Source organism: Triturus cristatus, chromosome 5_2 (assembly GCF_964204655.1).
Source record: "Triturus cristatus chromosome 5_2, aTriCri1.1, whole genome shotgun sequence".
Lineage (NCBI taxonomy): Eukaryota > Metazoa > Chordata > Amphibia > Caudata > Salamandridae > Triturus > Triturus cristatus.
The window spans coordinates 331,302,029-331,327,061 of NC_140588.1; the positions used below are offsets into that span (position 1 = coordinate 331,302,029).

At 45.6% G+C, this 25,033-nt stretch overlaps 1 protein-coding gene across 6 annotated transcripts in view; it reads right to left on the bottom strand.

Annotated features, from left to right (window-relative positions):
- KIF13A (kinesin family member 13A) overlaps positions 1-25,033 on the bottom strand; it is a 758,668-nt gene that overhangs the window by 144,846 nt on the left and 588,789 nt on the right. For all 6 annotated transcript variants that reach the window (XM_085607091.1, XM_085607090.1, XM_085607089.1 and 3 more), the window contains 3 exons: positions 6,914-7,065; positions 1,728-1,860; positions 1,486-1,632 (listed from right to left, as the gene is read on the bottom strand). In XM_085607091.1, coding sequence (XP_085463217.1) covers positions 1,486-1,632; positions 1,728-1,860; positions 6,914-7,065 — 432 coding nt within the window. The remainder of the gene's footprint in view (positions 1-1,485; positions 1,633-1,727; positions 1,861-6,913; positions 7,066-25,033) is intronic.

Below are 25,033 nucleotides of genomic sequence, written 5' to 3' on the forward strand. Positions count from 1 at the left end.
TAATGAATAAAAAAGCAAGGGGAAGCTTCAAATAGTTCAGGGGCAGCGGGCACACTTTCAGAAGGAAAAGGAGGCAGGTTCAGTGGGACCAGGGAATCAAACACTTATACCATTACGTTAGTCCGTGTGGTATTTACTGCCACATGCACAAACGTATTCAGGAGTGCCACACGTAGAACAAGTGAACTTACACCATGAAAAAAGTTATGCCTGCATGTGACTGTATGTCAAGTCATTTTTTTATTAACTACTGCAGTCTTAACTTCCATATGTAGGAATAATCATGTGTAGGGAACTGGTATGTATGAAGAATATGGCTTACGCCTATTTCTCAACCCAATGTAAGCATATTTTATGCATAAGCAAAAAGAAAGTTTACACCTGAAATTGTTTTTATCTCTTTTTTGAGTTTCTGCTAGTGAGATACATTCTTTAGACATACGCCCAGAGCATGGGCCACAGAAGTAGTGATTGGGAATAGTGTGAACACTCACTAAGCTTTCATTAATTTCTAATGTTTATCCACCTGATTTGCAGAGATAAATGTGCTCCTAAATAAAATTTGAGTTCGGTAAAAAAACATATGGTGCATCATTTACCCCAAAGTCCCCATATTTTGGTGGGGTTTTTGAGGGGAAGAAATGTCTTCAAATGTGTAAGCTACATGTGCAACTTTACAATAGTGCAACACTTGAGGCTTTGCTCCCTATAGACATTCCACCAGAATAAATATAGTAGAGAAAAAGAGTGTAAGGAAATCTATTTATGTAGATTTCCATGCATACACCTAGGGATTTTTGTCACGCCTCGAACATGAGGAAATCAATGCAATTCGGAGGAGGAAACCTACAATGCCTAAAACTTCCCATTTTTCTATGTCTGAAAAATGAGTTCAGTGTGTATAACGTATGTGCTCGAGGAAATTTTGCGCACATATCAGTTGCCTAGACTTGAAAACGTACCTTTTTCTAATTATTGCTTAATTAAACATGAGAAAGTCATATATCAAGAATTTCTTAATAGGAAATGTCATATGTAAGTAGGTTCAAGCTTCATTAGGGTGTACATTTCCTATACAGGGCCTATTACTGTGTTACCATGTTTAGAGTCCCATCTCAAGATCATTCTGTTATCAGATGGCCTTACAAAGCATCTTTGATGATCCTTGCAGTAAGAAGGGAAAAGTTTGCTTTGCTAGAAATGTTTGTCAAAAGAGCAGGCCTGATTTTGTTCAGATTGCATTGCTTCTAAACACCAATTTTAACTACCTGCTTTGAAAGCTGACTAGGGGTTTAAGGGAGGCCACCCATGAAAGGTCCCCCAAAGGTATGGCGCTGGACAAAATGAACTAAATTGATCACTTTCTGTTGATACATTTCTACACAGGTTTCATGTACAAATGAACGCACTAAAAGTTTTGTAATAACTCAATTAAGAATTCTGATTGATGACAGCCATTCCATTGCAACTGAGGACGGCTAATACCTGGTAACTATCCAAACCCCTTTGGAGTTTTGTGGACCTCGCATAAATGCAGCCAATGGACACTGAGAGAATGGCTTCCACCATGAGAGGTAGCGTTCCTGATTGTTGGACAGGCTTCACCGTCACGTGTACTCTACGAGAATGGCCCTGAAGGAGAAAAGAGTGCAAAGTCAAACACAAAAAAAGAGAATGGCTGACAAATTAAAAAGGGAATAAAACTTCAACGTGGCTAAAGACAGTACCTGTCTAAGCTGAAAGACTCCTCCAGTGTTCACATCCTTTGCCTGATGGAGTTCCACCGCGGAATATTCCCCTAGTTCATTCAATTCTTGTATGCAAATCCACATTTCAATTCTGCGTGTAACCTCACTCCACCTTGTAGAAAATGATTCATATAGATCTGGTCAGATACCACGGTTTTCATGTGGCTTAACAGTAGAAGAAGACTCAGAAAGAGAGCAGTTAACTAAAGGTGGAACACAATAACCATTAAAACCCCAAGCAGCTACCAATAAACTAATCAGAGTCAAAAGAGATGCTTTAGAAGGTTCAGAAAGTGTCAATAACAATGAATTACTGATATTTTAAGCTTAAGTCTCAGCCTTAAGAAAATACACAACAATCCTTTTAGACCACTGTTTTTTTTTTTTTTTTAAACAAATGTTATTCAATTTCTCCGATTACAGTACAAGCAAGTAGAACATTCAAGTAATTACTATATGTGTAGCAGGATATCACTTATATACAAGGTGGTAAAAATAAATCGCATAAAATTCCTCCACAACTTGGCCATATGCCACCTCGATATGCTCGTCATATTTGGGACCCGGCTAGCCAACCTACGTCACGATATAAGAACTCTTCACATCCTGCCACCGTATCAAGTTTACTTGTTTCTGAAGTCAAGATTAGTTATGTAATATACATTTTTGCAACCCCCCCCCCCCCCCCCCCCTTCCCCTGCTGACAGGCAGCTCTTGTGCTTGAAAACCGAATCCGTTAGGGTGTAGTTCGAGCATAGCTTCTGAGTGCTGCAAGTTGTGTGTCTATCCTGATAAGTGAATGAATCTGTCTTAAATTGGGGGAGGACAAGGGGGATCAGACTAGATCCCAAGTTCAGGAATTTGTGTAAATACCTTAGTAGATGCCCCCATCTATGTAGCAGTGTAGTGACAATGTGCAGAAACTCCTGCATAGTTTCAATGTACAGGGGTGCAGGCTGCCCTAAAAGTCTCCAGCAATAGGTCCCAATTCATAGCAATTGGTTCCTTTCTTAGGCCTCTCTTCTCTTCTTGCCGGATAGCTACACTTTAAGCCAGTCCCCATTTTTCTACTTCCTCCGTCCAGCTAGTAGTGTCGGGGCAACAGGGGATGTCCACCTTCTAGTGATACCTCGCTTAGCAAGTAGCAAAGCCAGATCTGTGAATTTAGCCTGTACTTCACGCTCTTTACGCCTTCTATACAGCCCCAGTAGTCATGTATCTGCTGTATGCCACCCTATGTCACCTACCACGTCCTTTAAGATAGTAGTTATGCCACCCCAGTACCCCCCCAAGCTGGGGCAGGTCCATAGCATATTTAACAGATCTGTATCCTGTTCAGGACCTCTAGGACATTACGGTAGGATGGTAGGAAAAATAATATGTAGCCTTTGTGGAGTCAGGTATGCCCTTTGCATCACTATATATTGGATACATTTAAAACGGGTATTGCGGAATACTTTTTTGAGGTAGTCTAAAATCGATGCCCATTCTTGGTCTGTAAATGGCCTACCTATATCCCGTTCCCATTTCACATGTGTTGCATTTAGTGGAGATGGGCTGTGTGCACACGTGCCTCTATATAGCCAGCGAGTTAGGTGGCCACCTGTCCCCATAAGATATATCAAATGGATCAACTTGTGTGTATTCAGTTCTGCCCATTTGATGCCCAGTGTCTTTTTAACGTAACGTGTCAGACTGGCAGGCGTCAAGAACAGTACCTCAGGGACCCCCGTTTATTCGTGAAGCCAGTGTGTGTGAGCAATAGCTTGTCCACAAATAAGCCCCCAATTGTTGACACTCCAGCTTGTTTCCAGGGTTTTAATTTGTGAGTGGTTAGTGTACCCAGATTGGTGGGAATAACAATGTGGTATATTGGAGGCATACTCAGAGAGACTATTTGTGTAGGTTAATGCCCGTTTCCAGTAGGTAAGCGCAGTGTTAAGGAGTGTTCCTGCATAGTGTGGAATGGGACAACCTGGAGAGAGCAGTTTGTGTAGTGTACCCTGAGCCAGTTTACGTTCCAAGTAAGCTATTTCTTGCAAATTCCGATCTACTAGCCAATAAGAAAGCCATTGCAATTGTGACAATAGACAGTATGCATAAAACTCCAGAGCCCCCATTCTCCCAGCGTTAGCTGGCAGTTGTAACTTCGCTAAGCTCAATCTTCTACGAGCCGTGCCCCATATTAAGCTAATAAGGAGTGTATTAAACCTTGTAAAGACTGCTCTCGGGACTACTACAGTAAGGTTAGTAAAGAAGTAATGTAAGCGCGGGAGTATAACCATTTTAGAGATTGACAGTCTCCCTGCTACTGAAAGGGGCAGCTGCGTCCAAAACGCAACTTGAGCCTTCAATGATCTGATCGCCCTATATAGATTTCCTTCTATGAGATCTGTTTTCGTTCTATAAATTTGTATCCCTCGATATTTGAAGGTGTTATGTGCTATTGTTACACAACGGTCTCCAAAAGGTGTATAGTCAGCTTTTCTGTGGCACTAAAAGGAAAAACATAGGATTTTTCATAATTTATTGCCAGCCCTGCTATGTATTCGAATTGTGTGAAGAGCTGCGCTGCAGGATCCAAGTTATTGCACACTTTCCAAGTATATAGGAAAATATCATCCGCATAGAGTGATATCGCATGATGGGCTCCACTATGGTTTATGCCCCAGTCTGCTGAAGATGCTCGAATTGTATAAGCCAATGGTTCAAGGGGAAGTGCAAACAATATGGGCGATAGGGGGCATCCCTGTCTAGTGCCCCGTTGTATTTAATATGATTGTGAAATATGCATCCCCGTACGTACTCTAGCTGTGGGGAGATGATACAGTAATTGAATCCAACAAATGTAATTATGTGGGATCCCAAATTTACGCAGTGCGGCCAGCATGTAATCCCAGCTCAACGTATCAAACGCCTGGGTGATATCTAGTGTGATACAGCCTGCTTCGGGGTTCTCTGCGGTGCAGGCAAACATAACATTGCATAGTCGTTGTATATTCAAAGACGTACTTTGTCCAGGGACGAAAGCGCATTGGTCAATATGTACCAGATTCGGGACAAGGGTTTGCAGTCGATTGACCAGTATTTTACTTAAAATCTTATACTCAGTGTTTAATAAGGAGAGCGGGCGGTACCCTGATATTTGAGTGTGATCTTGCCTGGGTTTAGGCAAGTAAGTGACGAGTGCTTCCTTTTTGACCATTGATAACACCAGCTGTCAATCTTCATGAAAAACAACTGTGGTTCCTGGCGGAGACATTTATCCCAAATGGTGGATGAGATCCTTCCACATAATATTCTCCTATTGGGATTTGCAGGCAGGACATCTGTGGTAGTAGTGTTTCCAAAACTCGCCAGGCATCATACATTAAAAAGAATCTTCAGTGGGTACACCAGTGAACACATACCACCTTACAGAGGGAGAGGTAAGCAATTCTGCATATCAATGCAATGCTCTTGCATGTTTGCTTACTTTACTGTTATAATAACATGTGGGTTTTATGTTTTTTTTTGTTCATAAAGATGTGCACATAGATACGGTTTCTTAAAGATGCAAGGAAAATATATTGCTCTCAGTCAAAGTATCTACTATTTAGGTGTGCATGTAGATGTGCGTCCTGTGCTCGCTGTGGCAGAGGACTAAAGCTATACCTCACTGATGAAGCCTTAATAGTCCAAAACCAGTTTAGGGTTGCTTGTTTTGCTTTCTAGAAAGGATCTAGCCTGGCAGGTTGAGATGAACAAATTCTGTTAGAGAAGGTGAGAGGCAGATTTGCATTTGGCCTGGTCTCTGTCTATGATGACTCAATTGTTATAAAAAAAAAAGATCAACTGGAATGAGGCCCAATCAATTACCAGTGGCTGAGAATAATTCAAGCATTCTATCCATCATTCTGATGCTAGTCACCAACAGACAGGCTACTATGTGAGAAAAATATAACTGATAGCCCCTCCGAAACATCCTTTGGAAATTACAGCGCTCATATTTCAAAAAGGTCTCCTAGATCGGCCCATGAGTAGGAGGAATTCTGCTTACACAGTCAATATAATGTAGAGAATCAGCCAATGTATTGTTTTATTATGATCGGCTACAAACCTGTGGTGATCCACTATGGCCAAATCACAGTCATTTACCAGTTATTTCTGTGAACATTTGCTTAATTTGTTTTTGTGCATCTCCTGTTATACCTTAACACATTCACTATTCCTGTATCAGAATAATCCACCCATTAAATATATGTACCCAACTACCACAAGAATACATTTTTATGGGGACATTAAGTGAAATATGATCTTCTGTGAGACATCAGAAGGTAATCAAAAGCCTAATTTTCTAGGATGCTTCCTAGCAAGTGAATCAGTTATGACTGCCTGCTTCTTGGTCATTGAGTAAGAAAATATCTAGGTTTGCTATGTTTTGTTACAACACTTTGCGGAATTGCCTTTATTTAATAATTGAGTAACCTTAGTAGTTATTCTGTCAATACTTAGTACTCCTAGTGACTGCAATGCATTTTCAAACCTAGGCCAATCTAGCACTGCTGTATTTGAGCAATTAAGAGCAACAAATAACATAAAAGACTGTGCACTTTTATCTCAATATGAAATCAACTTCAAGTTATCACATTTATAATCGTCCAAATGACATTTAAAAGTAAGGCTCTGATAAATTGATATAGATGATCCACCTGGGTACATGTTAAGGTAAAAGAACCAAATAAATCCCTGCAAAACAAAAAAATATCTTGCTATAGCATGTGCAAATATCTTGGTACGGAATATGGTAACAACAGTATTCAATTACTTCCTTTATCGAAAAGCATGTCATAATTGTGTGCCTGATCACCACACATCGTGTTACACCATTATTTAAGTTATTTGTCTCTTGCTCGTATCACTTCGTTTATTACTATCAATGACATTCAATTTCATGTAACTCAGCTCAAAGATGCTGGGCAAGTACCATTTATGATGGTTTTGTAGACAGCATGCAGCTTAAGAACTGAAATACAATCAGCAAATTCCATCTTTCAGGCCAGGATTTAGCAATCAAATGGCAACAACTGTCCATGTAGAACCTTATGACACTAGGGGAGGTAAAAGATTCATTATGTATGGCAAATTTATCAGGAAATCGGAAGAAGCACATAGAAGCCACATACCGATCTCGTAGTGTTCTTGTTTTAGCTTGTAGGGCATCAATCTCCCACGCTGATCTGCCATTCCCAGCACACCGATGACCCCACACTTCAATTGCCAGAGCACCTTCAGAAATGAACTCCAGAAATTCCTCTGTAACATGTACCACATAGTCCTATATGAAAAAGAAAAAACATGCTAAAAATTCAGGTGAGATTTGCAGAGATCATCACATTCCCTCATAAATTTCTTAAACAATGTTACAGTTTATCTAAACCAAAAGATAGTCATTTACACCAAAAAGTAACGCAGTGAATCATGTGGGTCACTGTCTGGTTCAGAGAGACAACAAAATAAATCAGTGCAACGCCTCCCATGCCTTTACAATTTCCACTACAAAATAATACAATATTTTTCCATTTCTTATCCAATTTCCAGGTAATAGCTTCCTCTGTGTTGTCAACATACAAATTGCTTCTCTAAAGTCCTTAGTGTCTCACTTTTGGGTACATTTTGAATATACACAAGGGCATAGACAAAGTTCATGCCTATGACACAGCATTGTAGGTTAACATTCTGCACCGATAGACAACACTAGTCCTCTTAAAAGATGGATTCTAAAGTAAACAGTCTTACAGATTACTTGATAACAAATGCAGAACGGCATTCTACCTTAAAGGCCTATTGTATGATGAGGACTTTTCATGACCACTTTGTTCAATTTCTTTACCAAAGTCAGCACCTCATGAAGGAGAGTCCATGAAATGTTAACAGGCAGCATGACTAGCCATCTAAAATGAACCCAAGAGGTTTCGGCTCTCCGCTTACCACAAGGCACTTCTGAATGTCAGAGCTTGCAGAATGCCACTGAAGCTGTGTATAGCTAAAGTACATTTTTTTTCTTTTTAAAATTCTCATAATCTATATCTGTAGGGGTCATGCAGCTCTTTTGGTTGACCTAAGTCACAGTCTGAGTACCCTCCTCTAGCTTCATTCCAGACTCTGTGCCAGATTTACCATGGTAAGGATATGGACACAACTTGAATTATGAGAAACACAGGCTTATCCAGGTATGTTACACACAATATAATGTACAATTTCAACCTATGCTTATTCTCCAAACACTACCAGTGTGTACACATTAGGGATCAGAGAAATATTGGTGTTTTTTGTTTTTTTAACATTTTGTATCTGTAATTATTTGTTATGTAACTGGCACACTTTCTAACATACAACCTGAAAAAAGGGCCGACTGGTGCACTTTGTCATCAGTTCCATGCTATGTACTATTCATTTTGGTGTGGGCAAGGTGCACTGATAGGGATCGAAAGCGCATGAGTAGCCGTCTGCGGATATCGAAAAGGTTTGCGTTGAGAGTAAATTAAACTACTTTGCATTACCATGCAACAGGACTTTCAGTGAGTCACAAACATCTGCAAACCCATTTGGACAAATCCATATTGTATACATGTGAATAAACCTTTGAGCACTAATCAGCCTCTAGGGATGTGTCAGAAATTAATATAAAACATTCTTCTACACCTAAGAGTGACAGAGCTACTAACCTGTAGAAGAATATTCCTATCAGTCAATTTTCTATACATTGTCAAAGAAGATGTATCTTTAGATCACTAGAAGGAATATCAATACATTTCTAAATGCAGTGGTGTATGCAAGAATTCAAATGTTTTACATATATTAAAACAACTGTAACAAATTAGTTACTTTCTCTGTGTAATACCATAAAAGGTTCAATGATGTATGAAAATCACTTGAGTGTGCAGTGTATAGCACGTTTTTCTATGGAACGTGTCTACAATATAAGCACATTGGGGAGAGGATATAGCCTAATGGCTAGGGCGGTCGACTTAAAATCTGGGGAACCGGGTTCGAGTCTCGGCAACGACCCTCAACATCCTGTGATTCTGGGCAAATCACTTAATCTACCTGTGCCTAACAAAAATTAATGTGTCCTTACGTAACGCAACTGGTGCTCATGAAGAGCGCTCCGATACTTTGGGGTCAAGTTTGCGCTATAAAAAACTATGGGGAAAAAAACATAGGCTAGTGCAGGTAAAAGGTCTATGCTGCACACACTTATACCCCAGAATGTCCACAGTTATCAGTGTATTTCAGGGAGACAGCAGTAACAGTTTTAGCATCCACACAATGCTCATATGTCCATGTGGGGATGGTTTTGTATTGGTCCTACAGTGACGTGTTGTTGTTTTCTTATCCCAAGTTTCTCATACTTTAGTAGTGCGGATTTGATGGATTGTTTATTTGTCATTTCTTGCTGCAAGGTGTTTCGTTGCTGCATTTCAGAGCAGGGTGTTCAGCAAAGCATATCAACCTCTATCATTGGCAAACATTTCTCGTTATGCTTCCTTTCTGATGACTGCTGAGAATGTAAAAAGTTTCAACTCCAGTGCCTGTTGTTTTCAGGCCAGTTCTTTTATTTATTTTAGGTTGCCTGAGTGGGATGCTCGAGAATTTGATGAATTATACTTCTTTGTAATTTCTTATGAAGTAAAGATTATGGACAAGGGATGAAGTGGTAATGTTCCAACAATTTACAGGTGGATGCAGAATACACAGTCGATTAGTAAGGTCATAACACGGCTAACACACTGTTCTACAAAAGGTTTTTAGACATGCAAGCATGTTTAGATAAGTCAGCAAGGCGTTCTCGAAGAATGAAGCGGATGCACTTGCTGAGGGGCTTATATTAAACTGTGAAATATACGAATTTCACATCAATATGTTTAACTTTCAAAAGCAATTACAAAACAGTAAGCTAATTCTTACAGATTACATGTTTATAATTCTATTGCTGCATATCACTAAAAGCATAACTATGAGGCAGTTAAAGTGATCCTACTCTGATGAATCTAGGCTGCTAGTGACTAACACATTTGAACTTTTAAGGAGGGAAAAAAACTCCGTTAGATGCGACAAATGTTACATATGTTTGGGACTAGAAAAAAATTGTACCAAAACCACACTATATCCGAGAAGGAATATTCTACTTACCAGTATGTATCTGTTCTTGGCATGTAGAGCTGCAGATCTACACACTTTTGCATAGATCGCCATCTGGTGTTGGGCCCAGATGTTTGCAGTTTGTTTTTCCTCTTGGAAAGTCTTTGGAAGTCACGAGGTCGGTGACTCCTCCTTTGGTTCGTATTGCGCATGGGCTTCGGCTCCATCCTCAGATTGTTTTTCACCAACAGGGAAAGATGGAGCGTAGTAATAACAGTGAAGAAACCCATGTGTGTTGTATCTAAATAAGATAGACTGGAACAGACACAGGTAGCCGGGGAGGCGGGTGGGCGTGCAGCTCTACATGCCAAGAACAGATGCATACTGGTAAGTAGCATATTCCGTAGCATATTCCGTTCGAGGCATATGAGCTGCAGATCACACTAAGGATAGACTATATAGCAGTTCCCAACCTTAGCGGCGACCACCGGTATCTGTTGCAGTGGTTTGAAATAGTGTTTTTAGTACAGCCTGGCCCACACTAGCTTGTTGCTTGGTTTGCACATGTACACAGTAATGTTTAGTGAAAGTGTGCGGTGTTGACCATGTAGCTGCCTTGTAGATATCATCTAATGGGATGTTCCCTAGAAAAGCCATAGAAGCCCCTATCTTTCTTGTAGAGTGGGCTTTAGGGGGAACAGATAGCGTGCGTTTTGCTTTGTGGTAGCAAATCTGTATGCATTTTACAATCCACCTAGCTATCCCTGATTTTGAGATGGGTTTGCCTTTATGAGGTGGAGAGAAAGAGACAAACAGTTGCTTTGTCTTTCTGAAAGGTTGTGTTCTCTGGATATAGTAAAGCAAGGCCCTTTTAACATCCAGTGTGTGTAGAGCCCTTCCTGCAACAGTTTGAGGTTGCGAGAAAAAAAACGGTAATTCTACCGATTAGTTTAGATGAAAGGGTGAGATGACTTTGGGTAGGAATTTTGGGTTGGTACGGAGGACAACCTTGTTGGAGTGCATTTGGAGAAAAGGTTCTTGTATAGTAAGTGCTTGTATCTCACTGACCCTTCTAAGGGAGGTGATGGCTACAAGGAAAGCTGTTTTCCATGTGAGGAATTGCAGTTCGCATTTATGCAAAGGTTCGAAAGGCGGTCCCATTAGCCTTGTGAGAACTATATTTAGGTTCCACACAGGTGAGGGTGGCACTCTGGGGGGAATTATTCGTTTTAGGCCTTCCATGAAGGCTTTAATGGCAGGTACTCTGGAAAGTGATAGGTGCTGTCTGTTTTGTAGGTAAGCGGCAATTGCTGCGAGGTGTAGCCGAATGGATGTATATGCTAGGTTACACCATTGTAGATGGAGCAAGTAGCATATGATGTGCTGTATAGATACGTCTAGAGGGTTGATTGTGTTGTTATGGCAATAAACAACAAATCTTTTCCACTTTGCAGCGTAGCAGGCTCTAGTGGTAGGGCGTCTAGCTTCTCTGATGACGTTCATGCAGTCAGGGGGAAGGTTAAGGTATCCGAATTCTAGGATCTCAGGAACCAGATCGCAAGGTTGAGCTGAGCTGGGTCCGGGTGTCTGATCTCTCCATGGTTCTAGGTTAGGAGGGATGGTGAGAGGTGTAACTTTTGGTGTGGCACTACCGAGAGTTCCAGCAACGTGGTGTACCACGGTTGTCTGGCCCATGTTGGAGCTACTAGAATCAGTGTGAGGGAGTGCTGTTGTAGCTTTCGCACCACTAATGGAATTAGTGGGAGAGGTGGAAAGGCGTACGCAAATTTGCCTGACCAGTTCATCCATATCGCATTGCCTTTGGACAATGGGTGTGGGTATCTGGCGGCAAAGCTTGGGCATTTTTTGTTTTCGTGGGTGGCGAAGAGGTCTATCTGTGGATGCCCCCACATTTGAAAGAATGGGTGAAGAACCTGTGGGTGAAGTTCCCACTCGTGAATCTGCTGCGTCTGTCTGCTGAGCAGATCTGCCATGGTGTTTTGGACTCCTGGGACATGTTGGGCTAGGAGAAAGATTTTGTGTGGAATTGCCCATCTCCATATGCTCTGTGCTAGTTGAGAGAGCTGTGGAGAGGCCGCCTTGTTTTTGAATGTAGTACATGGCCGTCATGTTGTCTGTGCGAATAAGGACTGCCTTGCCTAAAATCTGTGTCTGAAAGGATTTTAGGGCTAGAAAGATTGCCAGTAACTCCAAATGGTTGATGTGGAGTAACTTTTGTTGCGGCGTCCATGTGCCCTGCACTGTGAGATGTAGTAGATGAGCTCCCCAGCCGTAGAGCGATGCGTCCGTTGTTAGGATTATTTGTGGAACCGGGTCCAGGAACGGTCGACCTCTGGAAAGATTTGTGGTGTTCCACCACTGCAGAGAGCGATGGGTGCGACCGTCTACCAACACCAGATCTGTCAGTTGCCCTGGGCCTGGTTCAATTGGCGCGCTAAGCACTCTTGGAGTGGACGCATCTGGAGTCTTGCATGAGGCAATATGAAAATGCAAGAGGCCATCATCCCTATCAGTTGCATAAACACTCTTGCTGGGAGGGAGTGTTGAAGTATGAATTTTTGACGCAAAGCCTGAATGCTTGCAATCCTGGCCGGATTGGGGTAGGCTATGGCTTTTGAGGTGTCTATGGTGGCACAGAGGTATTGCTTTATGTGGGATGGTGATAGCTGGGACTTTTGGTGGTTCACCGTGAAGCCTAGTTGGTGAAGTAGTTGGATTGTAGTGGCGGTGTGGTGTACACATTGGTTGTAGGACGCGGCTTTTATAAGCCAGTCGTCCAAATATGAGAAGACGTGAATGTGCTGTCTTCTGAGATGTGCCGCCACTACCACTAGGCACTTGGTGAATACCCTTGGTGCTGTTGTGACCCCGAATGGGAGCACCTTGAACTGGTAGTGTTGCCCGTCCACTACAAATCTGAGGTACTTTCTGTGGGCAAGGTGTACCGGAATGTGAAAGTACGCGTCTTTCAAGTCCAGTGTGGTGAGAAAGTCGTTCTGGGAGAGGAGCAGAAGTACCTGCTGAAGTGTTACCATGTGAAAATGGTCCGAATGTATGTATGTGTTTAGAGGCCGGAGATCTAAGATAGGTCGTAGAGTCTCGTCTCTTTTTGGTATCAGAAAATATAGGGAAGTAGACCCCTACATTTTGCTGATGTGGGGGGACCTGTTCTATTGCGTGTTTTTGTAGGAGGGAGATTACCTCCGGTTTCAGTAACGCGGAATGTTCTTGCAACATTGGGCGTTGTCTGGGTGGAATGTTGGGGGGGGGTAGATGTGAGTTCTAGGCAATACCCTGAACGAATAATTTGGGTCACCCATTTGTCTGATGTGATGGACTCCCAGACATGAAGGAAATTTTGTAGTCTGCCCCCGACCGGAGTGGGATGGTCTGGAGAGAGCAGGGGGAAGTCATTGGGTAGGCGGTGTGGCAGAGCGGGCGGTATTTGTTTTGCCTCTGCCTTTATTATTATTGCCTCTATAGCCGGCTCTTTGATAACCCCTTGCGAAGGTGGACTGAGGAGGGGATTTGTAGGATGTGGACGCGCTATCTGAGGAGTAGCCTCTGCCCGTGTCCCGAAAGGAAGAGCGGCGAAAGGAGCGCCTAGGAGGGTGAGACTGTAGGGCTCCCATCGATTTCGCCGTATCTGTGTCTTTCTTCATCTTCTCGAGGGTGTCATCTACCTTTGGACCGAATAAATGTTCTTGGTCAAATGGATGGTTTAATATGGAGGCCTGTACCTCAGGTTTAAAGCCTGAAACTCTCAGCCAAGCGTGGCGACGGAGGAGGACACTAGTGTTAATGGCCCTGGAGGCTGTGTCTGCTGCGTCTAAGGCACAGCGTATAGAGGTATTAGTTATGGTCTTACCCTCTTGAAGTAATTCATTGGCCCTATTTTTGTATTTTTCTGGGAGATGGTGCATGATGGTTTCTAGTTCATCATAATGCGCTCTGTCGTATCTGGCCAATAGCGCTTGAGTGTTGGCGATACGCCATATATTGCCTGCCTGTGACGCAGTGCGTTTTCCTGACGCGTCCAGGAGCTTGGTGGTGCTTCACCTGACGCCTGGGAATTTGATCTCTTCCTTGCAGTGGATACCACTAGGGAATCCAGTGGCGCTGGCAGGATCTGTAGGGGCAGCTTTATACTTTCTCTATGCGTGGGTTTAAGACCCTAGCCCTGACTGGGTCTTCGAAAACCTCTGGCGCATGTTTTATTACCCCTTTGAGCATAGGTAGTATAGCAGTAGACCTATGTGCAGTATCAAAGGTGTCTAGGAGGAAATCTTCCTCTACTGGGTGAGTGTGTAGCTCTACCCCGTGATAATGTGCCACCCTCTGAAGTAGGTGGTGAAAACCTAATGAGTCTTCTGGTGGAGATGGCCTGGATGGATAAAGGTCATCTTGTGGGACATCTGGGATGTCTGGATTATTATAATCATCCCATGGGTCTGGGGATCCTGTAGGGGTAGGGTCTTGTGGCACGTCTGCTGGGTCGTAGTATGGGTCCCCCTGATCATCATGGTCTGGAGACGGGGTCGGAGAGCGATGAGGCAGGGGTGGAGAAGGTGGAGGGGGCGGAGGTGGAGAGGGTGGAGGAGGTGGGGAAGGCACCCTAAAAGGGGAGGTAGCACAGTCCTTCCTCTGTGGAGGTGGAGCTGGTGTGTCCAAAAGTCTCTTTTTAGAAGACAGTGCCAAATGTCCCGTTTTTTGGATCCTTGGTAAGTGTCTTTTGCAAAGGATCCGGTGTAAAGAGCTCTTGCGACACTGGTTGTTCGGTCGGCGCCGATTTTTTCGGGGCCGATGGCTTTTTAGGCTTGTCTGTGCCGTGCTTCCTTGGAACCTCCGATTTTTTGGTCGGTGCCGAAACAGGCTTCGGCGCGGGAGTGTCGGTGCCGAGGGCCTTATGATGTTTAGTCGGTACCGAGAGGCTGGGTTTCGACACCGAGCGCTTCGGTGCGGAGCTCGGTGTCAAGGTAGAGGCCGATCTCTTCTTCGGTGCCGAAGGGTGTTGTTCGGCACCACTGGCAGGCTGGCTCGAGGCCGAGCCACCAGAAGGCTTATTAGGCTTCTTTACCGGGCCCGAAGGTGGGGTGTTCGAAGCAGCGTCTTTGGTCTTGCCTAGGCCCGGAGGCGAAGGCGTGACCGAAGCCTTTTTGGGTGTCGGCGCGGGTGTGGGAGGGGGTATTTTACTCACGACCCTCTGCGCCGGGGTGATGTCCTCCACATCCGAGTCGTCGGCTTCGGAAGCACTGACGAGGTCCTCTTCGGTGTGCTGCTGTCCCGGAGCTTCGACGTCGTCCCCGAAGATGTCGACTGGAACGGAAGTCGAGGAGTGCGCCATTTTTCGTCTGGCCCTTCGATCTCGAATAGTCTTTTTGGATCTAAAACACTTGCAGGCGGGACAGTCTCGAGCCTCGTGTTCAGGGGAGAGGCAGAGGTTGCACACCTCATGAAGATCGGTGTGGGGGAATTTGGACCCACATCGAGGGCACTTCTTGAATGGAGTTCTTTCCATCAGACGGGACCGGAGCCTGGATAGGCCCGAAGGCCGCCGTCGATGACTGGAATCGAAGGTGTATCGAAGAAGAAGGTGATTGTAGGAGATCAGGATCTGAACAATACCGCGGAGAGCGAGGATTCTGCTTCGATCGTCGAACTGGAATGTTCGGAACCGGAGCGCGAAGTATTACATCCGAGCCCGATGGCGGAAAAAAACTATCTGAGGATGGAGCCGAAGCCCATGCGCAATACGAACTAAAGGAGGAGTCACCGACCTCGTGACTTCCAAAGACTTTCCAAGAGGAAAAACAAACTGCAAACATCCGGGCCCAACACCAGATGGCGATCTATGCAAAAGTGTGTAATCTGCAGCTCATATGCCTCGAACATAATATTATGGCTAATAATGACAGTCTGTTTAATCAGGCCACTTAAATTGCATACCAGGAGCGTACCATACAATTGTCTATAATATGACAAGCAGAGAAAAGGAATATGCTACTTACCAGTATGCATCTGTTCTTGGCATGTAGAGCTGCAGAGCCACACACTTAGGATAGATCGCCATCTGGTGTTGGGCTCGGATGCTTGCAGGTTGTTGTTGTCTTCGGAAGAAGTCTTTGGTCACGAGATAGGTGACTCCTCCCTTGGACTACAGTGCGCATGGGCATCCACTCCATCCTCAGATTGTTTTTCGCCATGATGGGAAAGGATGGAGTTTGTAAAAATAAAGAAAGGATGTCCATGTGTAATGTCTAAGTAAGACGATGCTGGAACAGATACAGGTCCCGGGGAGGTGGGTGGGCGTGTGTGGCTCTGCAGCTCTACATGCCAAGAACAGATGCATACTGGTAAGTAGCATATTCCGTTCGAGGCATATGAGCTGCAGATCACACACTTAGGATAGACTATATAGCAGTGTCTCCCCTAGCGGTGGTCACCTGTATCAGTTGCAGCAGTTTAGAATAAAGTTTTAAGGACAGCCTGACCCACAGAAGCTTGTTGTTTGGCTTGCACGTCAACACAGTAGTGTTTAGTGAAGGTGTGTGTTGTAGACCATGTGGCTGCCTTACAAATATCTTCTAAGGGGATGTTTCCTAGGAATGCCATGGAAGCCCCTTTTTTGCGTGTGGAATGCGCTCTAGGGGGAACTGTTAGAGTGCGTTTAGCCTTGTGGTAGCATATTTGGATACATTTAACTATCCACCTGGATATTTCGGATTTGGAAATGGGGCTGCCTTTATGTGGTGGAGAGAAAGCAACAAACAATTCTTTGGTTGTGCGGAATGGTTTGGTTCTGTCAATGTAGTAAAGTAGGGCTCTTTTGACGTCTAAGGTATGAAGAGCTCTTTCAGCTACAGAGTCTGGATTTGGGAAGAACACGGGTAGCTCGACTGATTGGTTAAGATGGAACGGAGAAATGACTTTGGGTAGGAATTTAGGATTTGTTCTAAGAACCACTTGGTTACGGTGTAGCTGTAGGAATGGTTCTTGTTTGGTTAAAGCCTGGATATCACTTCCCTTCTAAGGGATGTGATAGCATTAAGGAACGCTACTTTCCATGTAAGGAACTGTAGTTCGCATTTATGCAGAGGTTCAAATGGGGGACCCATGAGCCTTGTGAGAACAATATTTAGGTTCCACACTGGAGAGGGTGGTAATCTGGGAGGAATAATCCTTTTAAGACCTTCCATGAAGGCTTTGATCGCTGGTACTCTAAATAATGACAAGTGTTGTCGATTTTGTAAGTAGGCAGCTAATGCTGCTAGGTGAAGAGGTATGGATGAGTATGCTAAATTACATCTTTGCAAGTGTAGTAAGTAGCAAATGATGTTCAGGATGGATGCATCCAGTGGACATATATCATTGTTAGTGCAGTAAATGGCAAATCTTTTCCATTTTGCAGCATAGCAGGCTCTAGTAGTAGGTCGTCTGGCCTCTTTTATAATATTCATGCAGTCTGGTGGTAGGTTGAGGTAACTGAACTCTGGGACTTCAGGAGCCAGATCGCTAGGTTCAGTTGATGTGGATCTGGGTGTCTGATTTCTCCATGGTTCTGGGTTAATAAGGACGGGGAGAGGCGCAATTTTTGGTGTGGAACTAGAGAGAGTTCCAGCAGTGTTGTGAACCAGGGTTGACGCGCCCATGTGGGAGCTATTAGTATCAGCTTGAGAGACTGTTGCCTGAGTTTGCGTACCACGAATGGAATGAGTGGGAGAGGCGGAAAAGCGTACGCAAATCTGCCTGACCAGTTCATCCATATTGCATTGCCCTTCGACTGTGGGTGGGGAAACCTGGCGGCGAAGGTTGGGCATTTCGCGTTTTCGTGTGTGGCGAACAGGTCTATGTCTGGTTGGCCCCATTTTTGGAAGAATGGGAGTAGGACTTGTGGGAGTAGGACTTTTGGGTGTAGTTCCCATTCGTGGATCTGTTGGGTTTGTCGACTCAACAGGTCGGCAATCTGATTGTGAACTCCTGGAAGGTGTTCTGCTAGCAGGTATATGTTCTGGGGAATGGCCCATCTCCAAATGTTCTGTGCGAGCTGGGACAGCTGGAGAGAATGTGTGCCTCCTTGTTTTTGTATGTAATACACGGCTGTCATGTTGTCCGTCCGGACGAGGACAGTTTTGTTCTGGAGATGTAATTGGAATGATTTTAGTGCTAGGAATACTGCCAGTAGCTCAAGGTAATTGATATGGAGCCCTTTCTGTTGAGTGGTCCATGTGCCCCGAGTGGTGTGTGTTAGGAGACGGGCACCCCATCCTGTGAGAGATGCGTCGGTTGTCAGCACTATTTGTGGAAGAGGCTCTAAGAACGGCCGGCCTTTGGACCGGTTTATGGTGTTCCACCATTTTAGAGAGCGATGTGAGCGGCTGTCCACCAACACCAGATCTGTCAGTTGTCCGTGAGCCTGATTCCACTGACGTGCTAGACATTCTTGCAGGGGACGCATTTGAAGTCTTGCATAAGGCACAATGAAGATGCATGGCGCCATCATGCCTATGAGTTGCATAAACACTCTTGCTGGAAGAGAGTGTTGGGTTTGAAATTTTTCGATGAGAGCTTGTATTTTGGCTATCCTGGCTGGGCTGGGATATGCTAGTGCTTTGGAGGTATTTATGGTGGCTCCCAGATATTGATGGATGTGGGAGGGTTGGAGATGAGATTTGGGATATTTTATTGTGAATCCCAAGTTGTGTAAGATTTGAATAGTTTGGTGAGTGTGTAGGATGCACTTGTTGAATGAATTGGCTTTTATGAGCCAATCGTCTAGATATGGGAAGACATGAATTTGTTGTCTCCTGAGATGCACTGCTACTACTGCTAGGCATTTGGTGAATACTCTGGGCGCAGTTGTTACCCCGAATGGAAGGACTGTAAACTGATAGTGTTGTCCGTCCACCACAAATCTTATATACTTCCTGTGAGCAGGATGCATGGGGATGTGAAAATAGGCGTCCTTGAGGTCTAATGTGGCAAAGAAATCGCCTTGTTGTAGTAGAGGGAGTACTTGTTGAAGAGTGATCATATGGAAATGATCTGAGTTTATGTACTGATTTAGGAGTCTGAGGTCCAGTATTGGTCTGAGCGTCTCGTCCTTTTTGGGGATTAGGAAGTACAGTGAGTATACTCCTGTACCCTGATGTTGTAAGGGAACTGGTTCTATTGCGTGTTTTTGCAGCAATGAAAGCACCTCTTGTTTGAGGAGCGTAAGATGGTCTGGTGACATATAGCGTTGCTTGGGTAGAATGTGTGGAGGGGTAGTGGTTAGTTCCAGGCAGTAACCATACTGGATAATTTGTCTTACCCACTTGTCTGTTGTGATGGAGTTCCAGACAAGTAGGAACTGTTTGAGTCTTCCCCCAACTGGAGTGGAATGGTCTGGGGGGAGTGGAGGAAAGTCACTGTTTTGTGGCGGGAGAGGTACGAGTGTTGGTACTGCCTCGACCTCGTCCCTTGGTGTTGTTTCCTCTATATCCTCCTCTAAAATATCCTCTACTGGGGGATGTTTGTATAGAGGATTTGAATGTGGAGGAGGTGTCTGCTCCAGTGTTTTTGGAGGCTCCCCTGTAGAAGGAGCGTCGAAAGGAGCCACGTGGTTGTGGAGACTGCTATGCTCCCATGGATTTGGCAGTCTGTGTCTTTTTTCATTTTCTCAAGTGCAGTGTTTACTGCTGGTCCAAACAGTTGTTCCTGATTAAATGGTTGGCTAAGTATGGTAGTTTGTACCTCTGGCTTGAAGCCTGAAATGCGTCACCATGCATGGCGTCTAAGGAGTACACTTGTATTTATTGCCCTAGAGGCAGTGTCTGCGGCGTCAAGTGCACATTTAATTGAGGCATTTGAGATAAGTTTTCCCTCTTGTATAAGGTCATTTGCCTGGGCCTTGTATTGGTCTGGTAGGTGTTGTATCAGGTCTTCTAACTGATCATAGTGAGCCCTATCGTAGCGTGCAAATATGGCTTGAGTGTTGGCGATACGCCAATGATTAGCGGCTTGTGCTGCTACTCTTTTGCCTGATGCCTCTAATAGTTTGGATTCCTTGTTGGGGGGCGGTGTATCTCCTGTAGTTTGGGAGTTGGCACGTTTCCTTGCGTTGGAAACGACCAGGGAATCCAGAGGGAGCTGCCCTTTGATGTAACAAGGGTCTTCTGGGGGCAGGTCTATATTTTTTCTCTTGGGTTGAGCATCCTGGCCTGTACGGGGTCTTTAAACACCTCTGTGGTGTGTTTTATGACCCCTTTAATCATGGGTAAAATTTGAACTGACTTTTGAGACTGTTCAAAGGTGTCCAAGAGGAAGTCTTCCTCGGGTGCATCGGAGTGCATGGTGACGCCATGATAAAGTGCTGCTCTGTGCACTAGTTGTCCAAACCCCAGGTGGTCATCTGGAGGTGATGGTTTGGAGGGATATGGTGTAGGGTCAGGCATATCTGGGAGAGGGTATGCCCAGTCATCCAATGGTACAGTATCTGGGTTTGTGAACGGATTATTAAGATCGTCCGGATCACCTGGATCACCCCCGCCCCCTAGGTCATCATCATCATCCTGTGGGGGTGGTGTATGTGATGGAGATGGTAGTGGTGGTGTAGGCAGAGGGGGTGGGGTAGGAGGTGGAACAGGTGAGGAAGGAGGAATTGGGGATGTTGCAGAGTCCTTCTTCTTTATAGGAACTGGGGCAGGTGTTGTATCCGGTTTCCGTTTCCTACAAGGTACAGCAGTGACATGCCAAGTTTTTGGATTAATATAGATACTTTTTTGTGTTGGATCTGGGTGGAAAAGTTCTTGGTCTTGAAGAACAGACTTTGACGCTGATTTTTTCGGTTCCGATCGAGGTTTTGGGTGATCGGCAGAGTCTTTGGCTTTAGGAGGTGTATTACAGTCGTTAGCCGGTAGTTTCAGTGCCGATGAAGGTTTCGGCGCCGATGAAGGTTTCGGCGCCGAAGTTGAGTCTTTAGGCTTGGAAGCTTTCGGTGCCGGCTTGTCTATGGGCCTCGGTGTTTTCGGTGCCGAAGGTGCCGGAGCCGGTTTCGTAGCCGAGAGGTCTTGTGTCTTCGGTGCCGAAGGCACAATGAGATGTGGTTTGCTCGGGCCCGAGCCAGTCGAAGGCTTGTGTTTCTACGGAGCCGAGCACGAAGGCAGGGCTTCTGAAGGGTGTTTTCGGTCTCGACTGGGGCCAGCTGGCGAAGTCTTGACCAATGCCTTTGGTTTTGGAGGGGTTGGGGTAGGGGCAGTATTACTCACGCGTTGCCCCGGAGTAATGGGGTCGTCTGAGTCGTCTGCTTCTGAGATAATTTGAAGTTCCTCGGAATCTTCTTCGGGGACATCGGGACCCTCATCGAAGATGTTCTCTGGTTCCGGGGCTGGTCTGTGTGCCATGATATGGCGTCGAGCTCTTCGATCCCGAATGGTATTTTTGGATCGAAATGCGGTGCAGGCTGGACAGCTGGACTCGTTGTGATCCGGCGAGAGGCACAGGTTGCAGACCTTATGATGGTCACTGTGTGGGAATTTTGCTCCACACTGGGGGTATTTTTTAAACGGCGTCCTTTCCATGAGCCGTAGGCCTTACGGCGCGGATAGGTCCAATCGCCCACGCCGACGTCCGGAACCGGTCCGATGAATTCGATGTCGAGTGAAGGTGCCTCGATGTAGTTTTAGAAAAGTTTTTCGCTTCGAAAGCTTGTTTTTTGAAGTTTTCTACTGGAGTGGAAAAGTTACATCCGAACCCGATGGCGGAAAAAAACAATCTGAGGATGGAGTGGATGCCCATGCGCACTGTAGTCCAAGGGAGGAGTCACCTATCTCGTGACCAAAGACTTTTTTTTTTTAAGACCTTTATTGTAACATTACAACGTATTACAGAACCACGCCTACAACCTCATGGGCCGGCTGCATTCGAGGCCTCCCGTCTGTGACTCTCGCTTATATACACAGCCATTTGTCCGGCAACCCGGAGGTCCGGCGGCAAGACTCCGTAACACATCCCGCACACCATTCCCGCCTGACATACCACCGTTCAAAGGTCCATGAGGTTAGTTCTGTTTCCCTATGTTGCTTCTTCTCTGCTTAACAACAGCCAAGGTCAACTTGGGGAGTGGACATCCTTAATCCTAACGTTAAATAGAAAGCCACAATTGCCAGAGTACTGCCGAGCATACAGCCATAGTCATGTATAAAACAGGGTCAAAGAACCTGCGAAACCCCTCGAGCTGAGGCAACCCACCGCCCATAAGGACAGAAATCGAAGCCTAAAACTAAGTCTATAAACCGAGGAGGTCATCCAGCCCATCTGCAGCACCTCGTACGCCTCTCATCCTCGTGGGCAATCCACCATGTCACACAGTGTGTCAGTCATTCCAGGTCTACCACCCCTTATAAAGCGTATGCCAGACCCCACACTCTGCAACCAGGCCATCCCGCACCTTCTCATTTCCAGCGCCGCTTTAGCCATAGCACCGCCGGCTGATAGAGCATCGCATCACCGTACAGCACTCCCAGCTGTACTTACTCCTCCACCCAGCACATCCCGACAGCGCCCTGCCTACCCCTTCGTGAGATCTGCAGGGCCGGCATCCACTGCTGCCTGAGGTACATCGTCATCTGACGTGGCATGAGCTATCAAATATTCTCTGAACGGATCCCATATATCCCTGGCCCTACTACCCAATGGTTGTGTGTCAGCGTATATCGTGTTCTGTTCTTGACAATGTAGTAAGTCATCTATCCACTCCTTAAATTTCGGTGCACGGCCCCTCCCCCACCTACAGGCAACCCGCCGCTTCGCCAATAAGAGTGCAATATTGCCAAATTTCTGATGCACCTTGGGTATCTGCATAGTGTAGCCAAGCAGCATCGTGAGCGGGTCCAGGTCAATCACGTCGCCCAACATAGCTGTCAAGGCTGTGTGGACTTGTATCCAGTAATCTGACACCCTCGGACACATCCAAGCGAGGTGCAAGAAACCAGCACCCTCCGAGTGGCAGCGCTCACATCTGTCATTATCCGATAGTCGGAACCTCATCTTTCTTTTGGGTGTGCAGTACATTCTCTGCAAAAATTTATAATGTATAATCCGTAGTCTGCAGCTGGTCGAGATCTCGTTAGTGAGCTCACAGCAATATGCCCACTGTGCCTCCGTTATATCCCTACATATGTCCACACACCACTGCCTGCGCGCTTTACACTCTCCACTCCCACTTTGCTCTCGGATACTGCGGTACAAGTGAGAAACCATATGCCTGCCATCCGCAGAGGTAAGCAAAGCTTGTAATGGTAGCACTATTTCAGGCTCCTTAGGATACTGCGGTAGAACAGCCCTCAGTTCCTGCCGCAACCGGATATAGTAAAAGACGTCCAAGGGTGTAGGTCGGCACCCCCGAAACAGCTGGTCTTGTGTTTTAAACTGAGCGTTCACAAACAGATCGCCCCAGTAGCGGAGTTTCAACTTAGCGCACATCCCCTGGAACCCCCCTTCTTGCAACAGGGATAGACCCGGATGGTAAACTAACGGCAATGTTGGTGCATATAGAAAAGGAAGTGTGATCCTTCGTAGGATCCGCTGCCACGCATCGACCGCGCACGTAACCGTAGTGGCCGGCGTCTCTATCGCACCCACCGGGCCCTGAACAACGCCCTTTAGCGGCAGAGGCCGAGCTATCCAGTCCTCCACAGCCAGCTGTGGCATGCATGGCGTAGGTGCAAACCAATGGTATGCGAAATGGGCCTGAGCACTCAGATAATAAGCTAGAAAATCAGGGACATCAAATCCCCCTCTACTGTATGGCTGCGTAAGAACCGACCATGCCAATCGAGGTTGCTTACCCGCCCAGAACAGCTCCGAACGCAACGTCCGAAAAAAAAACGCCCCCGGATAGTACGGGATGTTCTGGAACAAATATAGGTATCGCGGCAGGACCACCATCTTAATTAGTGAGGCCCTACCAGCCATGGTGAAAGGCAAAGCAATCCATCTCGTTACATCCTCCGCCAATTTAGTGATGGCAGTGCCATAATTCAAGAGCAACGTCTCTTCCTTCACCTTTGATATCTGGATCCCTAAATATCGGAGGTCCGAGTCACACCATTCAAGCGGGTAATCCAATGCAAATCGGGCCACCGCTGGAGTCAGGGGAAAAAACTGGGACTTCTTCCAATTAATTTGTATACCCGACAATTGACCGAAAACCAAAAATTCCCGGAGCAGCTGGTTAAGGTGTGCCTGCGGGTCTACCACATACAGCGTTATATCATCCGCATACAGTGACATCTATCTGACGTTGGAAGCATTTAAAAGCACTTTGTTTGTGCAGCTGGCGAATGCGGCATGCTAAGGGCTCAATCGCAATCGCGAACAGCAATGGGGACAATGGACACCCCTGCCTGGTACCTCTGGTTAAGGAAATCGGGTCAGATAGCTCGCCATTAATTCGTACTCTCGCCTTTGGGTCAGTGTAAAGCAGCTCTATCCATGCCACAAATATTTTTGGGAACCCCATCCTATATAAAATGGCAACCAGGTAGCTCCATTCGACTGAATCGAATGCCTTGGTGGCATCCAGGAATACGGCCGCTACAGGTAGATCCGGCGCTATTGTGTCAATCAAAGAGAATAGGGTGCGCAAATTACTGGCCGTAGACCTTCCGGGGACAAACCCAGCCTGATCCGGAAGGGCTATCTTAGGCATCAGCAGGGAAAGCCTAGTGGCAAGCACCTTCGCCAGTATTTTGGCGTCACAATTGATCAAAGAGAGCGGTCTATACGAATCGCAGTCAGCAGGATCTTTACCTGGTTTCAGCAAAGAAGTAATCACCACCTCCCTCATGGACCCTGGCAAAATTCCCACCTCCAAAGACTCCTCAAAGACCTCCTTGAGCACCGGGGCCATTATCTCAATATAACATTTGTAAAATTCCGCTGGCAGCCCATCTAGGCCTGCCGCCTTACCATTATTAAGAGACATAATTGCCTCACGTATTTCGTCAATTTCAAACGGGGCTCCCAGGAACTGCCTATGTTCGTCACTTAGCCAGCATAGTGCCACATCATCCAGGAAATTCCCAAATATAGCCTCCCCAGCGCAGCGTGCAGTGTACAGCTCCTCATAATGTTCAGTGAAGAGGCCTAATATCCCCATC